The 17500-nt window shown below is 48.9% G+C and overlaps 1 protein-coding gene across 1 annotated transcript in view; it reads left to right on the top strand.

Annotated features, from left to right (window-relative positions):
• The first annotated feature begins 99 nt into the window (after positions 1-99).
• The window catches only part of LOC126570074 (protein crumbs), a 27866-nt gene continuing 10465 nt past the window's right edge, over positions 100-17500 (top strand). The window contains exons 1-2 of the mRNA XM_050227564.1: positions 100-1507; positions 14107-14247. Coding sequence (XP_050083521.1) covers positions 1453-1507; positions 14107-14247 — 196 coding nt within the window. The 5' untranslated portion in view covers positions 100-1452. The remainder of the gene's footprint in view (positions 1508-14106; positions 14248-17500) is intronic.

The following is a 17500-nucleotide window of genomic DNA, read 5'->3' as shown; positions in this document are numbered from 1 at the left end:
TCTTTCGATGGTAAACAATCGGTACCGATGAGCTGTAGTAGAAGATCCTTGTCGCTGGCAAGGCCCTCGTGTGCGCACCATCATCATCATCATCATCATCGTACGGTCGTGTTGGTCAGCGTTGTCATGGTGCTCGCGTCGTAGTGTGCGACGGTAGTAGCGGCATTAGCGGACTCTAGTGCGGCGGCCGCGTGTTTGCGTGTGGCAGTTGAGTTTGAAAGTTGGTCGCGTTCGGTCGGGCGCGCGATCCCTCGGTTCCCTCGCTATAAGTGCTACGCGGCGACCGTAGCCGCCCATTACCACCCTCCCCGTGCTCGTCACGAGTCGGTTCGAGCAACTTGCCGTTGCCGAATGGTTCTTTGCTGCTAGTGTTTTGTGTTCTTTTGTTCTGTCTTTGGTTCGTGTGCGTGTCTGTTTGTCAGCGTGATGATGATGATGATGATACCTGAGCATTGTGGAATGGATTTAACCTGATGGGAATTACCAGCCCAAACCAGGAGTGAAGTGCATGTTGGAGCGGTGTGATTTCGGCTATCTGTCTGTTTGTCTGTCTGTCGGGGAGTCTGGAGAGTGTAAAGTGGAGCCAACTCGATGCTAGCGCTCGCGATACGCCCCCTTCCTCGCGAGGGTGAAATGATCAATTTGCGTGCGTATCACATAGTGTGACCGTGTGCATTCGTGTGTGTGTGTGTGTGTTTGTGTGTGCTAAAGGCTAAAGTTACCTGCCACCCGTTCGTTCTCGGGAAGAAGCAAACGAAGAAATAGAAGCTGTTCTGGTGGTACGTGTGTTCGTCGGCTACCGAGTGTTGATGTTTCCGAGCTCCGAGCAGCTGCGGAGCCTGCTGAGTAGCGCTAATCGCATCGCTTGCGGTTTTCGCCAATCCGGGGGCCACCATAGTAAGCTGGTAGGATCTCGTGTGTCACCCATTGCGTTCTTCTCCATGGCTACAACATCGCACATGAAACGGGGGTTCAAAGCGTAAACTTCCTAGCCGTGAATCGGTGGAGCGCCACAGCAAAAGGCTTGGCCGGTTGGCGAAATTTCGCTTTCACCTCGTGCGCGGTTTTTGCACCGAGTGAAGTGGGCGGTAAAGAGAAGGTGCAGGAGAAGGAGGATGAGGAGGAGGAGGTGAAAGTGGCAACACAGACCAGATCGATACCGACTGCCTGTAATCTGTACTGCATCGCAGCAGCAGCAAAACATCAACAAAAGTTAGCTCCTAACGACGGTGCAGCGGCGTGAAACTTTGTTCGGGGTGCCGGTGATCTTGTTGAAGAAAGTGAAGTGTGAAGATCATCGAGGGAAAATACGTGCATCTCCCGTGCGAGTCTGTGGCTGCTGTGTAGAGTAAACGCAGCTCGAATAGCTTCGCGAAAGTGCATCACAGACGAGAGGACGGTTGGGGCCTAGTGGCGTATCTTGGGACGGAGTTCATCATCTCCGAGTTCAAAATGAGAATCCGCAGTTTACTGATCGCTCCTGCTACCCTCGGGCTGCTTGTTATTGGTAAGTAATCGCGAGTAATATTAGTGCTAACGAGTGCAGTTTAACAACAATGAAAAGAAAAAAAAACATACACGCGAACCGCTAGGAAGCAAAGTGCTTAGCACCGCTAGACCACCGTGTCTAGCCGTTTCTATGAGTCATGCGGAGGAATGCTGACATCAAACGTTTGCGAGATTACTACCACAGTGAGCCAGAGAGAGAGATTGAGAGAGAGGGGGGGGGAGGGAGTGAGGGCTAGGGTTCGCTTCGCAACGACACGACGACACTACAACGATACGGCGTCTTGTGTTTGCTTGCTCATTACCTGACCGACGCACCATTGATGGATGGAGCTGGGCGGCGTACGGAACACCCTCGTGTGTTATGAGGGGTGCATGTACACGCATACCGACAGAGTGGTGATCTGATCTTACCTGTCGCGAAGATGCGAAAAGATGTGATCTTCAAATGGCCCGTTTCGACAAAGGGCTCATAAAAGATACGCTCGTTGCGCGTCGTTAAGAAAGTTCCCAGACACACACTCGGGCTGGTGTCGTTGTGGTGTCCGAGGGTTCTACCCACGTTCTTGGGACCCCGAAACAGAAACAGAAACGTACACACTCACCTGCAAAAGCATGCTCGGCAGCATCGTTGATGATGATGATGATGGTTAAAGACGCGCTCAGTCAGTCAGTCAGCGCACACCAACAGAGAGACATGGACGACCACAAACCATCGAAAGGTCGTCAGGTGTGTGTATTTGTGAAGATCGGGATCGGGGCGAAAAAATGAAAGAACCCACAACTCTCGAGGATCGAGGAACGAGGAAGAAACGGAGGGCGATGATGGGCTCCTATAGCGTAGCATACACGATGCTGGCAGCAGCAGAACCCCTCGCCAAAGAAGACGCTCGGCGAGGGTTCGTCTTCTGCTGGCCGATTGAAGTCTTTCGTTGTTCGTTTGTCGACTTCCACGATTCTCTTCTCTCCTCGACTCCTAATTCTAGCCGCGTGGTTCGCAGCTAATTGGCTTGTTTATGGCAAGATCACGGGGGTGGGGTTTGGGGGAGCATTTAAGAAAGTTTTTTTTCTTCTTCTCTCAAACCAACGGTCAAAGCGCTGCGTCGGACGCACATTAACGTACCGTTGGAATCGTGGTTCCTGTGCGTGCACAGAAAGCTGACAATGAAGCTACGACGTTGCCCCTCACGGATGAGGGCAGTAAAATTTCAGTTTTAATTACACTCAGTTCACTTACAAATAGCCGCAATGCTTGTTAGAATGACGGTGAAGCTGTGTTTGCCTTACCAGAGGCCGCGACCATTCTGTGATTCGGAAATTCACCGGGGGAGGGTTTGTTTTGTCGACACGCAATTCGGTGCGAGCGGAAGATCGCTTTTATAGTCTGGGAACATTTGTGATTTCCCAATGAAATGGAGTCATTACACAAAAGAGCTCTCTTCAAGATCTTTGAAATCGTGCTGGACCAGAATGTTGCTTAAAAGTTTCAAAGAGCTTTTGTTCTTGCTTTAATGTGAAGAATGAAAACTCTACCAATCGATAAAATAAGCCGAAATAGATGTGTGTCAAGGTGGGGCACGGTTTCATTTTATGCTCACGATGGTCTTTTAAAGAATAATTGGCCCATATCCGGAGCTCGATCGATTTTGTATGGTGCTAATACAATTTGCTTCCGGAATGGTACAATTCCCAAACGTCGCTTTCGGATACCGTCTCCGACACAGAACAGCACAATTCGAGTTCTGTTCAATCGACTTCTTTAAGCCATTAAATCCATTAAACTCTGAGAAAGTATCCATCGGGGCACGACCAACGATCGGAGTCGCTGACATTGCAAAACATGGCGTAATGTTACGTATGTTTTGGGCTTCCTTTGAACCATCTTCGTGATGGTTCTTCGTGTGACCGCCGTTCACACTTTAACCGATGCTCAAACACTACCGCGCGACAAGCGAGCGACGTGGAATTTCTTCAAAGAACGCCACGGCCGCGGATGAAAAACCAAAAAGCCTTTCTCCAGCGAAGTTTGTCAGCGAAAGGAGGCCAACCAAACGCCGGACACGATTCGATGAAGCGAAGCCGAATTGGAGAAGAGAAACAGAGAGAATGGTGCGAAAGAGCATATTTTGGAAACGTCGTTCTGTTCGTTCGTTGATGACCACAGCACGCAAATGGATACCGCAACCGCGACGACATCGTACGGCGTCAACTTCTTGATCTAGGGCACCACCAACACCAGGGCAGAGGAAGTCGACAAGGAACCAGCCTGCCACAACCTGTTCAGGTCAGCGTCACTGGCCGGCCACGGAACCACCCAGACTGACCAGTAGTGCCGGGCACTGCCGGGTCCAAGACGCTCAGGGGAACTCGTTTTCTTGTTCCATATTTTTTTCGGGGTTAAAGGCGCAGCCTGAACCGCGTCGGAAACACGATCCTCCGGAAGAGTGCCAAGCCCTCCGAGAGACGTTCGAAGGTCCATGCCGCCACTGCGCCGGTCGATCGAGACTTTCTCGCCATGCACTAGATGAAAGGGATTTTCTATTTTTAGAAGATAAAATAAACAAACAACAAAGTCAAACGCGCTGGCCTTAAATGAAATGAAGACGCTGCACACATCTTCTTTCATTTTTTTGTTGACAATCTTTTCGATGTTACAAGATCATAGCTAAAAGATGGAGGGAAATGCAAATAAGAGGGTAGAGTTTATTATGAAATTTGGATTGAATTACCGGGAGGAAGTGTGTAGTGTGTTGCGGTTTGCGGTTGAGGCTCTTTGGCGGCATTTCAATGCGGTGGTGCGTTGAAGCACGCAATATTAACGAATTTATTCTAATGCATGGGCAGTGGTAGAGAATATGTAAAGCATAATCATCTTGAATTCGTGTTTCACAACTGAAATTTGTAAAAAAATGTTTTATGTAGCATTCATCAATTTTAACAAAAAATATTTTTCTCAGAATTCCATAGAAGGCCAATGCTTGGCGTGTTTAAACAGAATCTCAATGGGATTTAGCATGTTTTATTGCTCACTTTTCCTTCTCAATACTGTAGAGACTTGTCTAATTGTTTACTCAAATGTTATTGATCATAATGCTTAGCTGATCATTTGCAGCTAGCACTCTCTATCCATTGCCAAACACCCACGGCATACGGTATCCTTCGGTCACATCGGCCACAGCGAACTGAATCTGCATTTGGTTCGGCACCCACCCCTTAACCAATTAGGCCAGCCAGCCAGCCAGCCAGTCAGCAAAGGTGTCTTTCAGCGCAACCAACGCACCGCTCCGAACGTGAGCTAATAGCCCGGTTGACCTCATACCCCATGTTCGATCCGGCATTTCGCATCCTTCCAGTACCGGCACCGTTGGTATAGTCGGTTTAACATCCTGCTAGAAATCCTCTCTCTCTCTCGCTCGCTAAGGAACGGTGAAATGAATCATCGGACCGATCGGGCGCACATCGTTACCACAGCGACAGAGCGCGCGAAGCGATTTTATGTTTGAATGTTAATGTTATTGACGCTCGGAGCCCTCCGTATCACCATGGCACGCCGGGTTCTGAGCCATAGCGCTGGCTTCTCTCGTAACCACGCGGTGTAAACAAAGGTCAATTGCGACCAGGCTCTTGGAAAAATCCCCCTTCCCGGAAACTGTCTCGGGATGATAGTGTATGTTGTGAATAATGCATCGCACGTTACAAGCGTTACAAACCGGTTGGTGATTCAGTTGAGGGATGGGAAAAGTGTTACCAATACACGCCAACCGAAATGACGATGATTTATTTGTTAAAAAGAGTGCTCTCCCTCACGGTGGGCATGCTGTTAGTGTCACAAAAAATCCCCCCGGTTAGACGCAATCAAAGCGTACAATACCGAAACGAGATCCGTTCTTCCTCCCTCTCTCTCTCCCTGGTCCCGGCCAAAAAGGGAATCCAACCCAAGCGGCCGTCCCCCTGGATGCGGTTCAGTGGTTCATCCGCTCGCTTCATCCGCAGCGCTGGCTCGTCAACACCCTTTCCACGCGGGCGGAAAAGTGCAAAATGTAACGCACTACTGGACATTGGCCGGTGTATGGACAATTCCAGGGCGGACTTTACGTTGTTACGCGCCTCTGCACATTTGCGCTTCGATCATATTGGACATGAAACAGCTTTAAGTGGATAATGTTGAACGACCAACCGGCCTCTAGCTGCTTGCCCCACTCGTCGAGGGTTCTCGTCTTTTATCGGCCATCGGTGGCGGGCCTTGCCAACGAAACGTCAAGTACTTTCGTTGAAATATTGATTTTATCAAGCGGGCGCACTGTACGACTCCCACACACAGGTACGTAGACTGCAGCAAAAGCCTCGCTGGGCCGGACCCCGATGTCCCTGAGCTTGACCAACCCCCCCTTTTGGCATGAAGAAAGCAAATCCTCGGACACCACGTGTAAGCACTCCCAGGGCGGGAGAGTTGGCGGACCCTTGGATATTTCTGGTGCAAATGATATGCTCGAAAGAAGCTTAGAGAGTGTTCGTGTGTGTTCGGTCTGGGTGGAGCTGAAATTCGATTATTCCGATTCGTCACCTCACGCCGGTCACGTGACCGACATTCTGATCTGTTCCCTTTCACCGTCACCAGACCGCAGCCGAACCTACGGACCGCTCGGTGGCAGGAAACACTTAAAGTGCTATTAACGCACGCTGACCAGACCATTCAAACCATTATCGCTGCAGAGGTGTAATGACAGTCTTCTAAAGTGTCAGTACTAATTACAATAATGCGGCGGAGAACGAGTTTGAGATACTTTTTTGTGAATCGTTTGCCATGCGCTGCGACAATGTTAATGAGCTAGCGCCAGCGATAAGGAACTTCAAGAGAATGTTCATTTATACGGTGTACGCTGGAGCTAAAATCTCTCACATTACATTTTGAAACCTTTCAAAAACTCTCGGTAAGCTGCTGAGCTTGATAGAACTCTCGGAACAGGGGCTCACGTCACTCACAAGACAAAAACTGCGACAGCAAACGGCACCGGGGGCCACCGGGTATGACAAAACTCTCGTCTCGTTGCTCCGTCGTCAATCAATCAATTGTTGTCCGGCGTCAGGTTAAAGCTTGACGCGCATGATGATGATCGGTTTTGTACGATCGGTTGCATAAGACCGCGCGTACGTACGACCGTTGCTACCGCGGTTTTTCGCTCACACATAAACCGCGCTCGCACCGCACGTGCACGTCGAGGTGACCAAAAAACCGATCGCGATCGCGATTGGATCACCGCGGGACGGTCGAATGGTGCAACCATTCGTTTGTAACCCTTTTTCGGACATTTCGCGTCATTTCGACTTGATCAAACGGTGCCCCAAAGACGAAGCAAGGGGGAAAGAGCTGCCACTAGCACAGAGGAACGAACGTCAGCGAATATAAGGAAAACCAACGGCAAACCGTTGTAACATGTTGTATTACACCTCCGTACGGTGGCCTAATTGCAGAACAAATGGACGACACGTGTCCGTGTCCAGTCGGCAACGGGGCGCGGGACTGCCGCTGCCTCGGTCGCTCTTTTCCAAACCTTCTTGATGACTTCCTCGACACAATTGCTCTTTCCTTTCGGTGTTTAGTGCTAGTGGAGTTTATGCTTTTCCCTGCGAAACGCGCGCGCTACCATCATTAGGCGCTCGCACTGTTTCGAAGTCGAAGGAGACGCTAATGACTTCCTTATGCATAAAGCTTAATGCTTGGTACAGGAAAACACTAAATCAAAGCGTGTGATGTGTGCATGTCGGTGAAAGATGCTACAATGTGTGCCCTGAAGGTGTGAAAGGTGTTTGTGGCTCTTGCTCATCCCTCGGTTCCATTAGGCTTCCACTAGGCTTCTCTGAACGATCAATGGCGATCTTATAAAGACGTCCTTCGCGACAACGGATCCATTAGGGATAGAATGAAGCGGAGACCATACTGAAAGGCTGGTGAATAGCAAAGCTGTTCCAATGAGTGAGTCCCTGAATGCATAATCACTCCAAGATAGTGCGCTGTCGCGATCGTCTTAATGATTCTAGAAGCGGTGGCTTTTGCATAAAATGCCATTCTAGTGTCGCGGAATTCGCGGTTTGAGACTTTTGCTCTTTGGAGTTTTTGTCACGCACTTCATTTTTGCCAAAGTGATGCTTTGCTGCTTCGAAAGATTCTCCTACAACCAGCGTGTACGCAATTGGCACCACCGGCATCGCGGTCTCTCCATCTACGACATTTGTTTTGCTCCGTCGGGCACGTAATTATGCTGACTGAGAAGGGGGGTTGCTGCGGCCATGCCAAGCGAGGTACGTTCGGTGTTATGTCTGCTTTCCATCGTTTTCCTCCATTCGCACTCTGTGTCTCCATTCGATCCGATGATTAATACTGCGACTCCGAAACCTCCAACCATCCGTCCGTCCTTCTCGTCGTGGAGCGCGACGACGACGACGGAAACGCTCAAGGAATGCTTTTAATTTTTCTCACTCAAGTCTCAAGCCTTCGTCGGTTGCTCGGTTTCGCCTCGCCTCGCTGGTTTGGCTCACACGGTTGTTGACCGACCGACCGGTGGTGTCGTGCTGGCGTTGCCGCTCTTTTGGCGAGAGGAAACTAATTGGCGTCAAGTTTACTGTTGCTCCGTAACTTGATTCCTAAAGCGAATGTTATGAGAAATGCTGTGAGCGAGATGCGCGCGGTGTGTTGGGGATGATTTGAGCAAAAAAAAACGTTCTATTTAAACGATGATGAGGTCACTAACACCCCACAGTGGACACTGATAAGGATCAATTGGTAGTCCCCACCATATAAATCTTGAACCAAAATCCATTCCTGGTTTTGGTGCTGCTGTCGATGTTTTGATTGGATTGTTTCACCCACTCCCCGGACAGGTGCTTCGTTTATTTGTGGTTTTTGTCGCTATCAGCAGCTCGCAAAAGAACGCCACCCCCTTCTGGCAGTCGGTGCGACACACTTAACTGACCTGCAAACATGTTTCACTTCAAAACCGTTATCTTATCGCCAGAACAACCGCAAAGCTGGTGTATGTGTCACCACAATGCAATGTCGGCGGTCGGCCACTCGGCAGCACCACATGGCTTTTGGGTTTATGTTTGGCGCGATTGTCTTTTCCGGTTCATTATAATTTCCTGCGTTTCCATTTAGGCCATCACCACAGGCACTACAATCAGGTAGAAGTATGTTCTAGGCACCTAACTGGAAAGCACTATCAAACAATGCATGTTGCTGCTGCTTGCTTGCAGAAGCTTACATCATTTCCTACTAGGAGCAGGCACCCTGCAGCATAAGCTAATTTACTATTTTTAAAGTGTTTGGTGTTTTGTTCCGTTTTTTTTTTCTTCTTCTGTTGCTTCAAGCAAGGTCAACGCTTTCCCTTACTTTGCGCCATCTGCACGGGGTGGGACGGCTCCTTCACGTAACTTGTGTTACTGTTACGGCTTTTCTTAACTTTACCGCCGGTTTCCTTGCGCCACTAATGAATCGTTCACGAGGTTCGCTAAGCACGGGCACGGCCGAGGTAAGAGGTAGCCAATTTTCCCCGTAATCTTGTTACCCGGGAGTACGGGGACCAACCCCGTTATACCACAACGACCGACCGACCGACCGAGTTGCGCCAGAAGGAGCTCCGTTTAGTAGCGTTGATTCCCTTTTTCTTTCCTTGCTGCTGCTGCTGCTGCTGCTGCTCGCATTTTCCATTTGCAATCCGCTTGAGCAAAATCATTCAACAAACCATTTCGTTCCATTCCTTCGTTCGATTGATGTTTTCGAAAATGTAAGTGAAAGAAAAGCGATTTAGTTTTCTATTTTCCGTTCATTTTTTCTCTTTCTCTCTCTCCTTGAGGATTTTACGTCTTCGCACAGGCGGTGGCCCTGTGGTTTGGGGGCTGCGGTAAGGTTTCGCGAACCGAACCGAAAAAAAGTGAAAACTGATCTTATTATGCAATTACGCCGGCTCAATCTTGCTCGGTTTTGTGCGGTCTTACCGGTTGAGTGCCAGTCGAGCGCCCCGGCTGCAACCAACCAACCGACCACTCCGATCGATCATAGCATCTGTCTGACGATCGCATCGATCGTTTGCCGGCAATGTTTAATGCGCTCAGCAGCATTTAGCGTTTGTTCTGCTTTCATTTCGCCTTCCTGGCCCCCCGGATTCCGAAGCGACCTTTTCCGTTATCATATTTCACATTCCGTGACATTGAAAGCCTTCCGAAAAGTGAATGTTGAATGCACTTTCTAGCATATTTTGCTCGAGTGTCTCGCGCGTCTGACGCGAAGGCTTTTATCCGGTTGTTTTCGGTTTCGACTCATCGACTCTCGAAATGGGAGGCCAAGCGGTTTTCCGCTCCATCTTCCCCCTCGCGAGAGACGTGCTTCGCTTCCGCGCGAATGCTGCCGGGCACTCGGCCAATGTCGCTCGATCTTGAAGCGAGATTAAATGGGCGCACGGGCAGCAAACAGAGCCATCAATTTTAGTGCAATGTTTACTCGACCGTTCATGACGATCGATGCTGATTAGCAGCGGTCGGGGGATTTTACACGAATGTGGGTCGGTTAAGATGTAGCTCATCGATGTTCGGTTGCTGCTGCTGTTTACCATCACCCCAACACGGTTTATAGCTTGAAACGTGTATCCAATTAGAGCAGTTGACACGTTCGGCACAACTCGATCATAAAATGAAATTCAAACTTTATCCTAGCGTAGCGAACGACATGGTTCTATTTGTTTAAACTAATTATAAACGCGTGACACATTCTATGTCACGTTTGGTTTTACGACTTAAAGCTCTTAAGATAACACGACCATAACCATAAGCAACAAGGTTAATGCATATTTCATAAACTGTGTTTTTGCACGCCACAAAGCTCTAAAGTTGTGTATGACTAACGATTGCCATAGATCACTCCCTGAAGCGTATCCGTAAAAGGATCACTGAAAGAGCTTTGAGGAACGAATAAGGAACGAACGCCCATCTTGTGTACTAAGCACACAGTTTGTCTGCTGTTGCTAATGAAACACAAATTTATCCATGCAATTGAGACGCCTATTGTTCGTTTACAAACTGACGGTGCCTGGCTTACCCTCCATTCCATTTCTAATGGTCTGCTACCTTTCGCGCCGTGAGCTACTTAAGAATTCCGCAAATGCCGCCACTGTATGCCGCACAATGGGAGGTGGTTTCGCAGTTCTAAATTTATCTCGGAAGGGGCGGTTGGTCGTCTTGAACGCACGCTCTTTCGGTAGAAACGGTCTACGAGAGGCGAGGAGAGGCTGTCTGCGCCTTCGCTGTTTGGTATCGCTAGCTCCACAAAACCGTGACCGACCGTGATTGGCGGTAATGACCTCAAATCGGTCGTGCATCGGTCCACCACAAGAAGCGTTGTGTTCTGTGTGAGGTATGTTCCGAAATGCTTTGATTTCTTCATTGCTTAGCACAGCTAGGAGCATGGGGCAACCCGGGGGTGGCGGGGTGGCGAATGATGTACGACAAGACACCCACGCATAGGGCCCGGTGAGATATTCAGGTCAGCGAACGCAATGGCGCCTAAAAAGTGACCCGCGAACTGTTGTGAGTCAGCAAGCAGCAAGTATGCTGCTGATGGAATGCCACGATTCGGTAGAGCAATGCGAGGGGACCTTTGCGAGTAGTGCGAGTGATCGGTACGATCGCTCGGTGTTCGTTAGTCGTGCATAGGCGATCGGTTGGCCGCGAGTAATGCGGAGTCACGCCAAGAGTCACGAATTTCTCATGCCAGCGATGGTTAGAGTGTTATTTTGGTTGAAGAAAAATCCAAAATTCGTACAGACATTCGTATAGTGGTTCTTGGGGCAGTTAAGGTTTGGGCAAAGATATTTTATTTTGTTTTTTTCGCTTAGTTTTTGTTTAGAAATATCGTAAATCTAGTTTTTTAAGTGAATTCGTAAAAATCATCACTTTTTCAACTAAAAATGCTATAAAAATTTGCAACTATCGAACAAAAGAATATCAATTTGTGTATTTCAAATGATCCAATAATAATGGACAACGAAAAACGTGCATTTTTGTCGACACACTGTTCTTGCTTACCTTGATGCCATGGACGTAGTTGTAACAGACTTTTCACAAATTACATTTTTTTGGTTTCGTTGTTTAATGTGACATTCAGGTAAAACAAAAAAGTGGATCGAAGTTTTCTCATTCTCAAAAATCTTCAAAAAAAGAGACTTCTTTGGCCCAAAGTTACAAAAAGAATTTTTGAATTCTGGAAGTCGACGAAGATTTCTCTTTTTTATGTTATTATAAAATTCAACATAAAACATGCTGATTTGCCTTCCATTTTTGGATAGATTTTTGGATTTTTCCAATGCGTCGGTTAATCACTGAAGCAGATCTATTAAAATCAAAAGACTTGAAGACTTGAATAGGCGACGAACTCCCTCAAAGATGACTTCATAATACCGAATGCTCTGTAGCGTTCGCTGATGCTTCTCCACAGTACACGAACACACTAGCGTGGCTAGCTTTCCCACGAAATCATTTCCCCACCGCCAACGCTGCACGGTGCTTCCAGTTCATTCCGGTTTATACGCTTGGACCGCAGCTTCTGCTCTGCTGTTGCCGGAAAATGTCTTCACCTGTCCGTCACCTTGCGTCGGTGTTTTCACTTTTCACGCACACACAAGCTGTATTCGGTAGCGCCTGCTCTTGGGTCCGGTCAACGTCATCGGTCATCGAGCAAGCCAACCCGCGGGGCTCTGGACCGCATGTTGGCGGAGAAATTGTCTTTAATCTCCCCGGTGCGCCACCGCAACGCACCGGTATGCGAATTAGTGAAATGAAAAATGGGAAAAAGGCGGCAAGGAAGGAAAATATTCGAACCAAATTACCCTCCCGGTGGCCCGGGGCGCTACAGGTGGCCGTACTCGTGGACGCGGACACTTTCCCGGCCATCCTGGGTCCACTGAACCGACGACGACGACGAGACATTAACATTCATGGGCATAGCCACATGTTAATGAAATTATCTTCACCTGCCAGGAGCCTGAATGGTGATTATGTTGGTTGGTTCACAGCATCGGCCACCGCGGGAACGCGCGCGCGCGCGCACCGAGAAGAGTTCATCAGCAGGCAACTCTATTAACAATCATGCAGAGGCACAGGCGGCTCATAAGTTGGGAACAGGGTTATTACACTGAGAACGCCCGAACAATCGTTGCATCGGCGGTTTGCATAAGTCAATGTTGCGAACGGTCCAAATCACACACCACCACCACTTTGGTGTCTGTCTTTAAGGGGGGGGGGGGGGGTCGAGTGCGAATAGATTAAATCTCGTGACGTTTCATTGCGTTACCATCCAGTGGTTTGTGTTGTGGAGCACGTGATTGAGTTGGAAGTCTATCCGTTCACAGTTCGTTCCCCCGTAACCTTCGCTGATTGATTGACACTCTGTCTCCGAGCAGAAAGGGGGGTTGGGGTGTTCCATGAGTCGCACAAAATGAAGCCAAAGCGCTAACGGTATTTTGACACATTTAAGAACATTCTTCTCGCAACACCAGCAGCAGCATCATCGCGATCATGTGATCGAGCGACGCGCACCATGCGCACCATTCCTGCTCCGTCATGTTTTCAATCTGACCAGACCGAAGGCTTTAATCGGTGGTTTTTCGAAGGTGCCAAAAAGGGGCGCGATCTAGCTAGTAGTACAGCCAATGTTGCCAGCTTAAAATAATTATCCCCCTCGCCGTACCGCGTGACAAAGGCATCGGAAATCGGATTATACATTCCCCTCCACTTAAACATTACGAACACTGGCACGTAAACAAATTGATTATGCTACAATAAATCATCTTCCATTCGTTCAGCAGTGTAACCGCAACATGGGGCTCGGCGTCTTGAGAGTAAATTGCTTTTTTTCGGGGCAGTCTTTTAGTAGAAGAGCCTTTTACATCATCCATCGGCGCGGTTATCAACGTTTTACGATCGCGCTTGTACCGCTACAGTCGCTCGCTGGGGAGTAGTCGAACAGAAACCGTCAAGACATGGCCCGTTGGCCAAGAGTCTGAAGCGGTGAAGATGCAGCCATGCGATACGCTCATAAATCGAATCTTTAACAGTCCTTGAGAGGACACCTCCGATGGAGCTTCGTAATGTCCACGTTTGGCATCCGTTGTTGTTGTGTGGTAGTGGACTCCAATTTAGCACTGGACTGAGTATGGAAAAGCAGCATTTAGCATCACTCCATAAAGTTGTTCCTTTATTGCCTTTTAGCATCACTCCATAAAGTTGTTCCTTTGCCTTCATAGAAGGTCGCCACGAAAGACTTATCCTTGGGATCGAAATACTGTATTGTACTCTTGTATTGGATGTTCCTTGTAATTGTATTGCTTCTTAAAAGCTGAAGCGGCTTTGATAACTCAAAATCAATCCGTACTTAGAACATAAAAGAATCAATATGGAATAGTTAGCGTGTACCGCTCCTTACGTTGTACGATCGCATCTCCGACGTCCGCAATAAAGTGCAAAATGTGCAAAAGACGAGCCGTTCTCTGCCAGCTTAATTAATGTTCCATTCTCTCTCTCTCTCTCTCCCTTTCTCTCTCTGTCCATTTTCAGCGCTTCTGCAATGCACCGCACCGACCGTGACGGCCGTCCAGACGGAAAAGGAAGCGTACTTCAATGGATCCGCTTATCTTAGGTTAAAGACGCCAATGACCCTATGGAGCTATTCGGCGATTAGTTTTAAGTCATGCCGAGGTAAGTCCCTGACCGCATACCTTGTTCTGCCACCACCGTGTTGTGCTGCTTCGTTGGCCCCGTTGACCAAGGGTGATGTGGACTACTACTGGGTGGCAGAAGAACCGGACACACCACAGCCACAGCCGTAGTAGAACCTCGAGGTCTTTATTTTTGTTTTCCATCGAGCCCATCCACCCTCCTAACCGGCGTCACGCTTGAGTTCCACGCTCGCGGAAACCCGTATTCCGCGGAAGAGTTGAGGATAATGAAAAGCCGTCATAAAAATTACTTTATAAAAAACCAACAACGCTCTGAAATAGCGCTCGTGAAGCGCACAATGGCCGATTTAGAGGGGGAAATGGGTTCGTGGCCATGCAGAGGGACACACGGGCAGTGACGTTGGCTGGTCGGTTGAGCCGAAAGCTCTCGGAGATCGTAACGGGTGCTACCGTAATCGTACCACGGTGGAGACTTCATCATCATCATCAAAACACAAAAAACCGCGAACAAAAACAATAGAAAAAGAATGGCAAAAGCTCCATGGAAGTGTGATTGGATACTGCGCTCTCCCAGCGGGGGGTTTTGCCAATTCAATCGCGAATGGAATGTACTTCAGAAGTAGGTGGAGTATGTGGCGGAGTAACCACCGACCACCAGAAGCCACTTGGTTTATGGTGCTAATCAGCATCCAAACGAAATGGGCTTTCTATTTTGAAAGCGTTAAACCATCACTTATCACTCGGCAATCTTACTCACCGTGGGCCGTAACCTCCAATCGAGCGTCGAACGTACTGATTATTAATTAAAAGCAGCCATCGTGAGGCAGTGATCCCGGGCGTAGCATAGTAAACACTTCGAATGATTCCCACGTTCCCAGGTGTGAAACTATGTGGCCAAGCTAAGAAGTGATCCTCTCAACCCATACACCCCGGGCTATACCGGGATGGTTTGATGGCCTGTGCCTTGTGGTGCGATACCGACATACCAGCCTCATGGGATGGGAATGGTAGCCCGGCGGTTCGGCAACAATGGAACCTGGGAATCAAACGACAATGCTGACCATTTGGCGGAGGGATTGCAATTGAATTCCGTTTACTGGAGCGCGGCAATGGTACCGGCGAGACTTTCACTGTCAATCCATCTTTTGCCGCTTTTGTGTTCGTTTCATCGGGCGTCAAACGATGATAACACGCTTGGACCACGCCATTTCAGAGCACCTAGACGCTGGAGATAGGAACGCCATGGAAACGCCTCTCACTTTCTATCAAATTCGTTTGATCGCTCCCTTTTTCGGGGGAGTGGCGGAGATGAAACAATCGTTGCATGGTGCGCGCCATGCTGTGCCATGCTATGAGAAGCAGATTGATCAACCGGAAAAGCGATTCCCCCCCCCCCGCCCCCTTTTTTTTTTGACAAACGGGACAGGGCTTTTTGGTGAACCCTCGGTTTGGAAAGCACGCAGAACATTTATGGAACGCTCGGATCGTGGCCCTCTCGATCAAGTTGTGTTTCATGCGAACACATAATTGATATGTCCTGGTGGTCTTTGCTCAGTCTTGTACCAGCGCAACACATGCCCTTGCACAAGGTAGCAGCTGCAGTAACACCTTGGTCTGGTGCTGATTCATACCTTGCAGCTTCGTGTTGGGCCGGTTTTTGGTGGCAGTTCGTGTTGGAAGCAAAGCAACGAGTTAATCTCCCTGACATCATCCATCAGCAGCTGTGCCGACCGGCCGGTTGCTGGTGGTGGTTTCCGTGAAACCATTTGTGGCGAAAAACCGCACAAAGAAACAGCAAGGAGTTTGCGAACGCAAAATGAGTCATGGACCTGTTCTGTGGTATTTACTGATCTGAATATCCTGGATGATCCACGAGACTGGACATGTATGAACCGATCGTTACCGCTTTTAAAATGTTATCCTCTATGTGATCATTCATCTAACGATCATCAAACCTACAACAAACTATGAGAACTGCATTTTTATAGAATGATTGCAGGACTTAAGATCATGATCCTCACTTGCAGCAAGTTACAAACAAGAATGTACAAAGGTTGATGAAGATTCCACAACATACATCACAACAAAGGCTGCAATCAATGGCGTCGATGAACAAACCAGCGTAACACATGGCCCCGCCGCATGAGCTTTCGCTTCAACCGTTTCGCCTTGATGTGGTGCATTCCCTCATTGCAATTCCCTTCACTCGTATGTGCTGTGCTTCACTCGGGTGCTTGGCACACACGGCTGCACCTGCAAACCGTTGCAGAAGCACCCCAATTAACCACGAAATGCCTCTCCACTCCACATGCGCCAACCTTTGCCAACCTTTATGTTTTGATCGAGATCGAGTTTTGCATAAAAACGCACTTCGCATCGTTAGTCACAAGTCGGGGAGCAGTGGGTGGAGGGTGGAAGGTCGCGATCGGAACCGAGAACCACCCACAACGCGTGGCTGCAACGTTGTCGCAGACTTATGACGTTGTCTCCGGTTTTCTCTGCTGGTTTCCCACCTCTTTCCTCGTCTTCTCACTCGTGGAACGTTTAATTGGGCCGACAAACTGGGTGAAGAGGTGTAATGGCATGTTAGCTTCGCGAGCTTACAGAAATCTAGGTTCGCGAGTCGAACGGAATGGCGCCTGGATTCGCGTTGCCTCGCTTCCGGCAAGTCTCAAGTTTCGCCATTGACCCCGATCTTCCCTTCACCGGGAGGTTATCTCGTGTGCAAGCACCACTGTCCTGGTTTCCAGGTGTGACACACACTCCCCACGCTTGGTGACGCTGGACACACGGAACACTGGCTGAAAAGCAGCGTGCAACGACGGATCGGTCAACCTTTTTCGAGGTTATGTTCACGGGAAAACATTCTCGTCCCCGTTCGCGGTCAGGTGTGGCCGGTCCGGGGTAACGGTTCATTAACTGTTCAACAAATAATGTGGCGCAACCACACCAGCCTCTCTCGCTAGCTGGCTGGCCAAACAAAAGCAACACGGCGCCCGGTGCAGTGCCAACCCCCTTCCGGATGGCACGACCCGTCGTGTGGTCGTGTGTGACAAATTGTGTTTCCGGCGCCGCGACAGCGGAAACGCTGTCTCGCTTCACTTCGGGTGTGGCAACAAGTTGTGTTTTCACCGGTGAAAAACTTTATGATCCACTTCAAACGAGCATAGGTCTTTCCGGTACAATCTCTGGATCATGGAACTGAAACGCTTGAACCCCGTGATCTCGCATCTCTCTTTCAAAACTCACTCGATCGCAAACACAACACTGCG

This window comes from Anopheles aquasalis, chromosome 2 (genome assembly GCF_943734665.1).
Source record: "Anopheles aquasalis chromosome 2, idAnoAquaMG_Q_19, whole genome shotgun sequence".
In the NCBI taxonomy this organism is placed as follows: domain Eukaryota; kingdom Metazoa; phylum Arthropoda; class Insecta; order Diptera; family Culicidae; genus Anopheles; species Anopheles aquasalis.
Note: the sequence above shows the minus strand (reverse complement) of the source record. Positions and strands in the feature narration are given on the sequence as shown.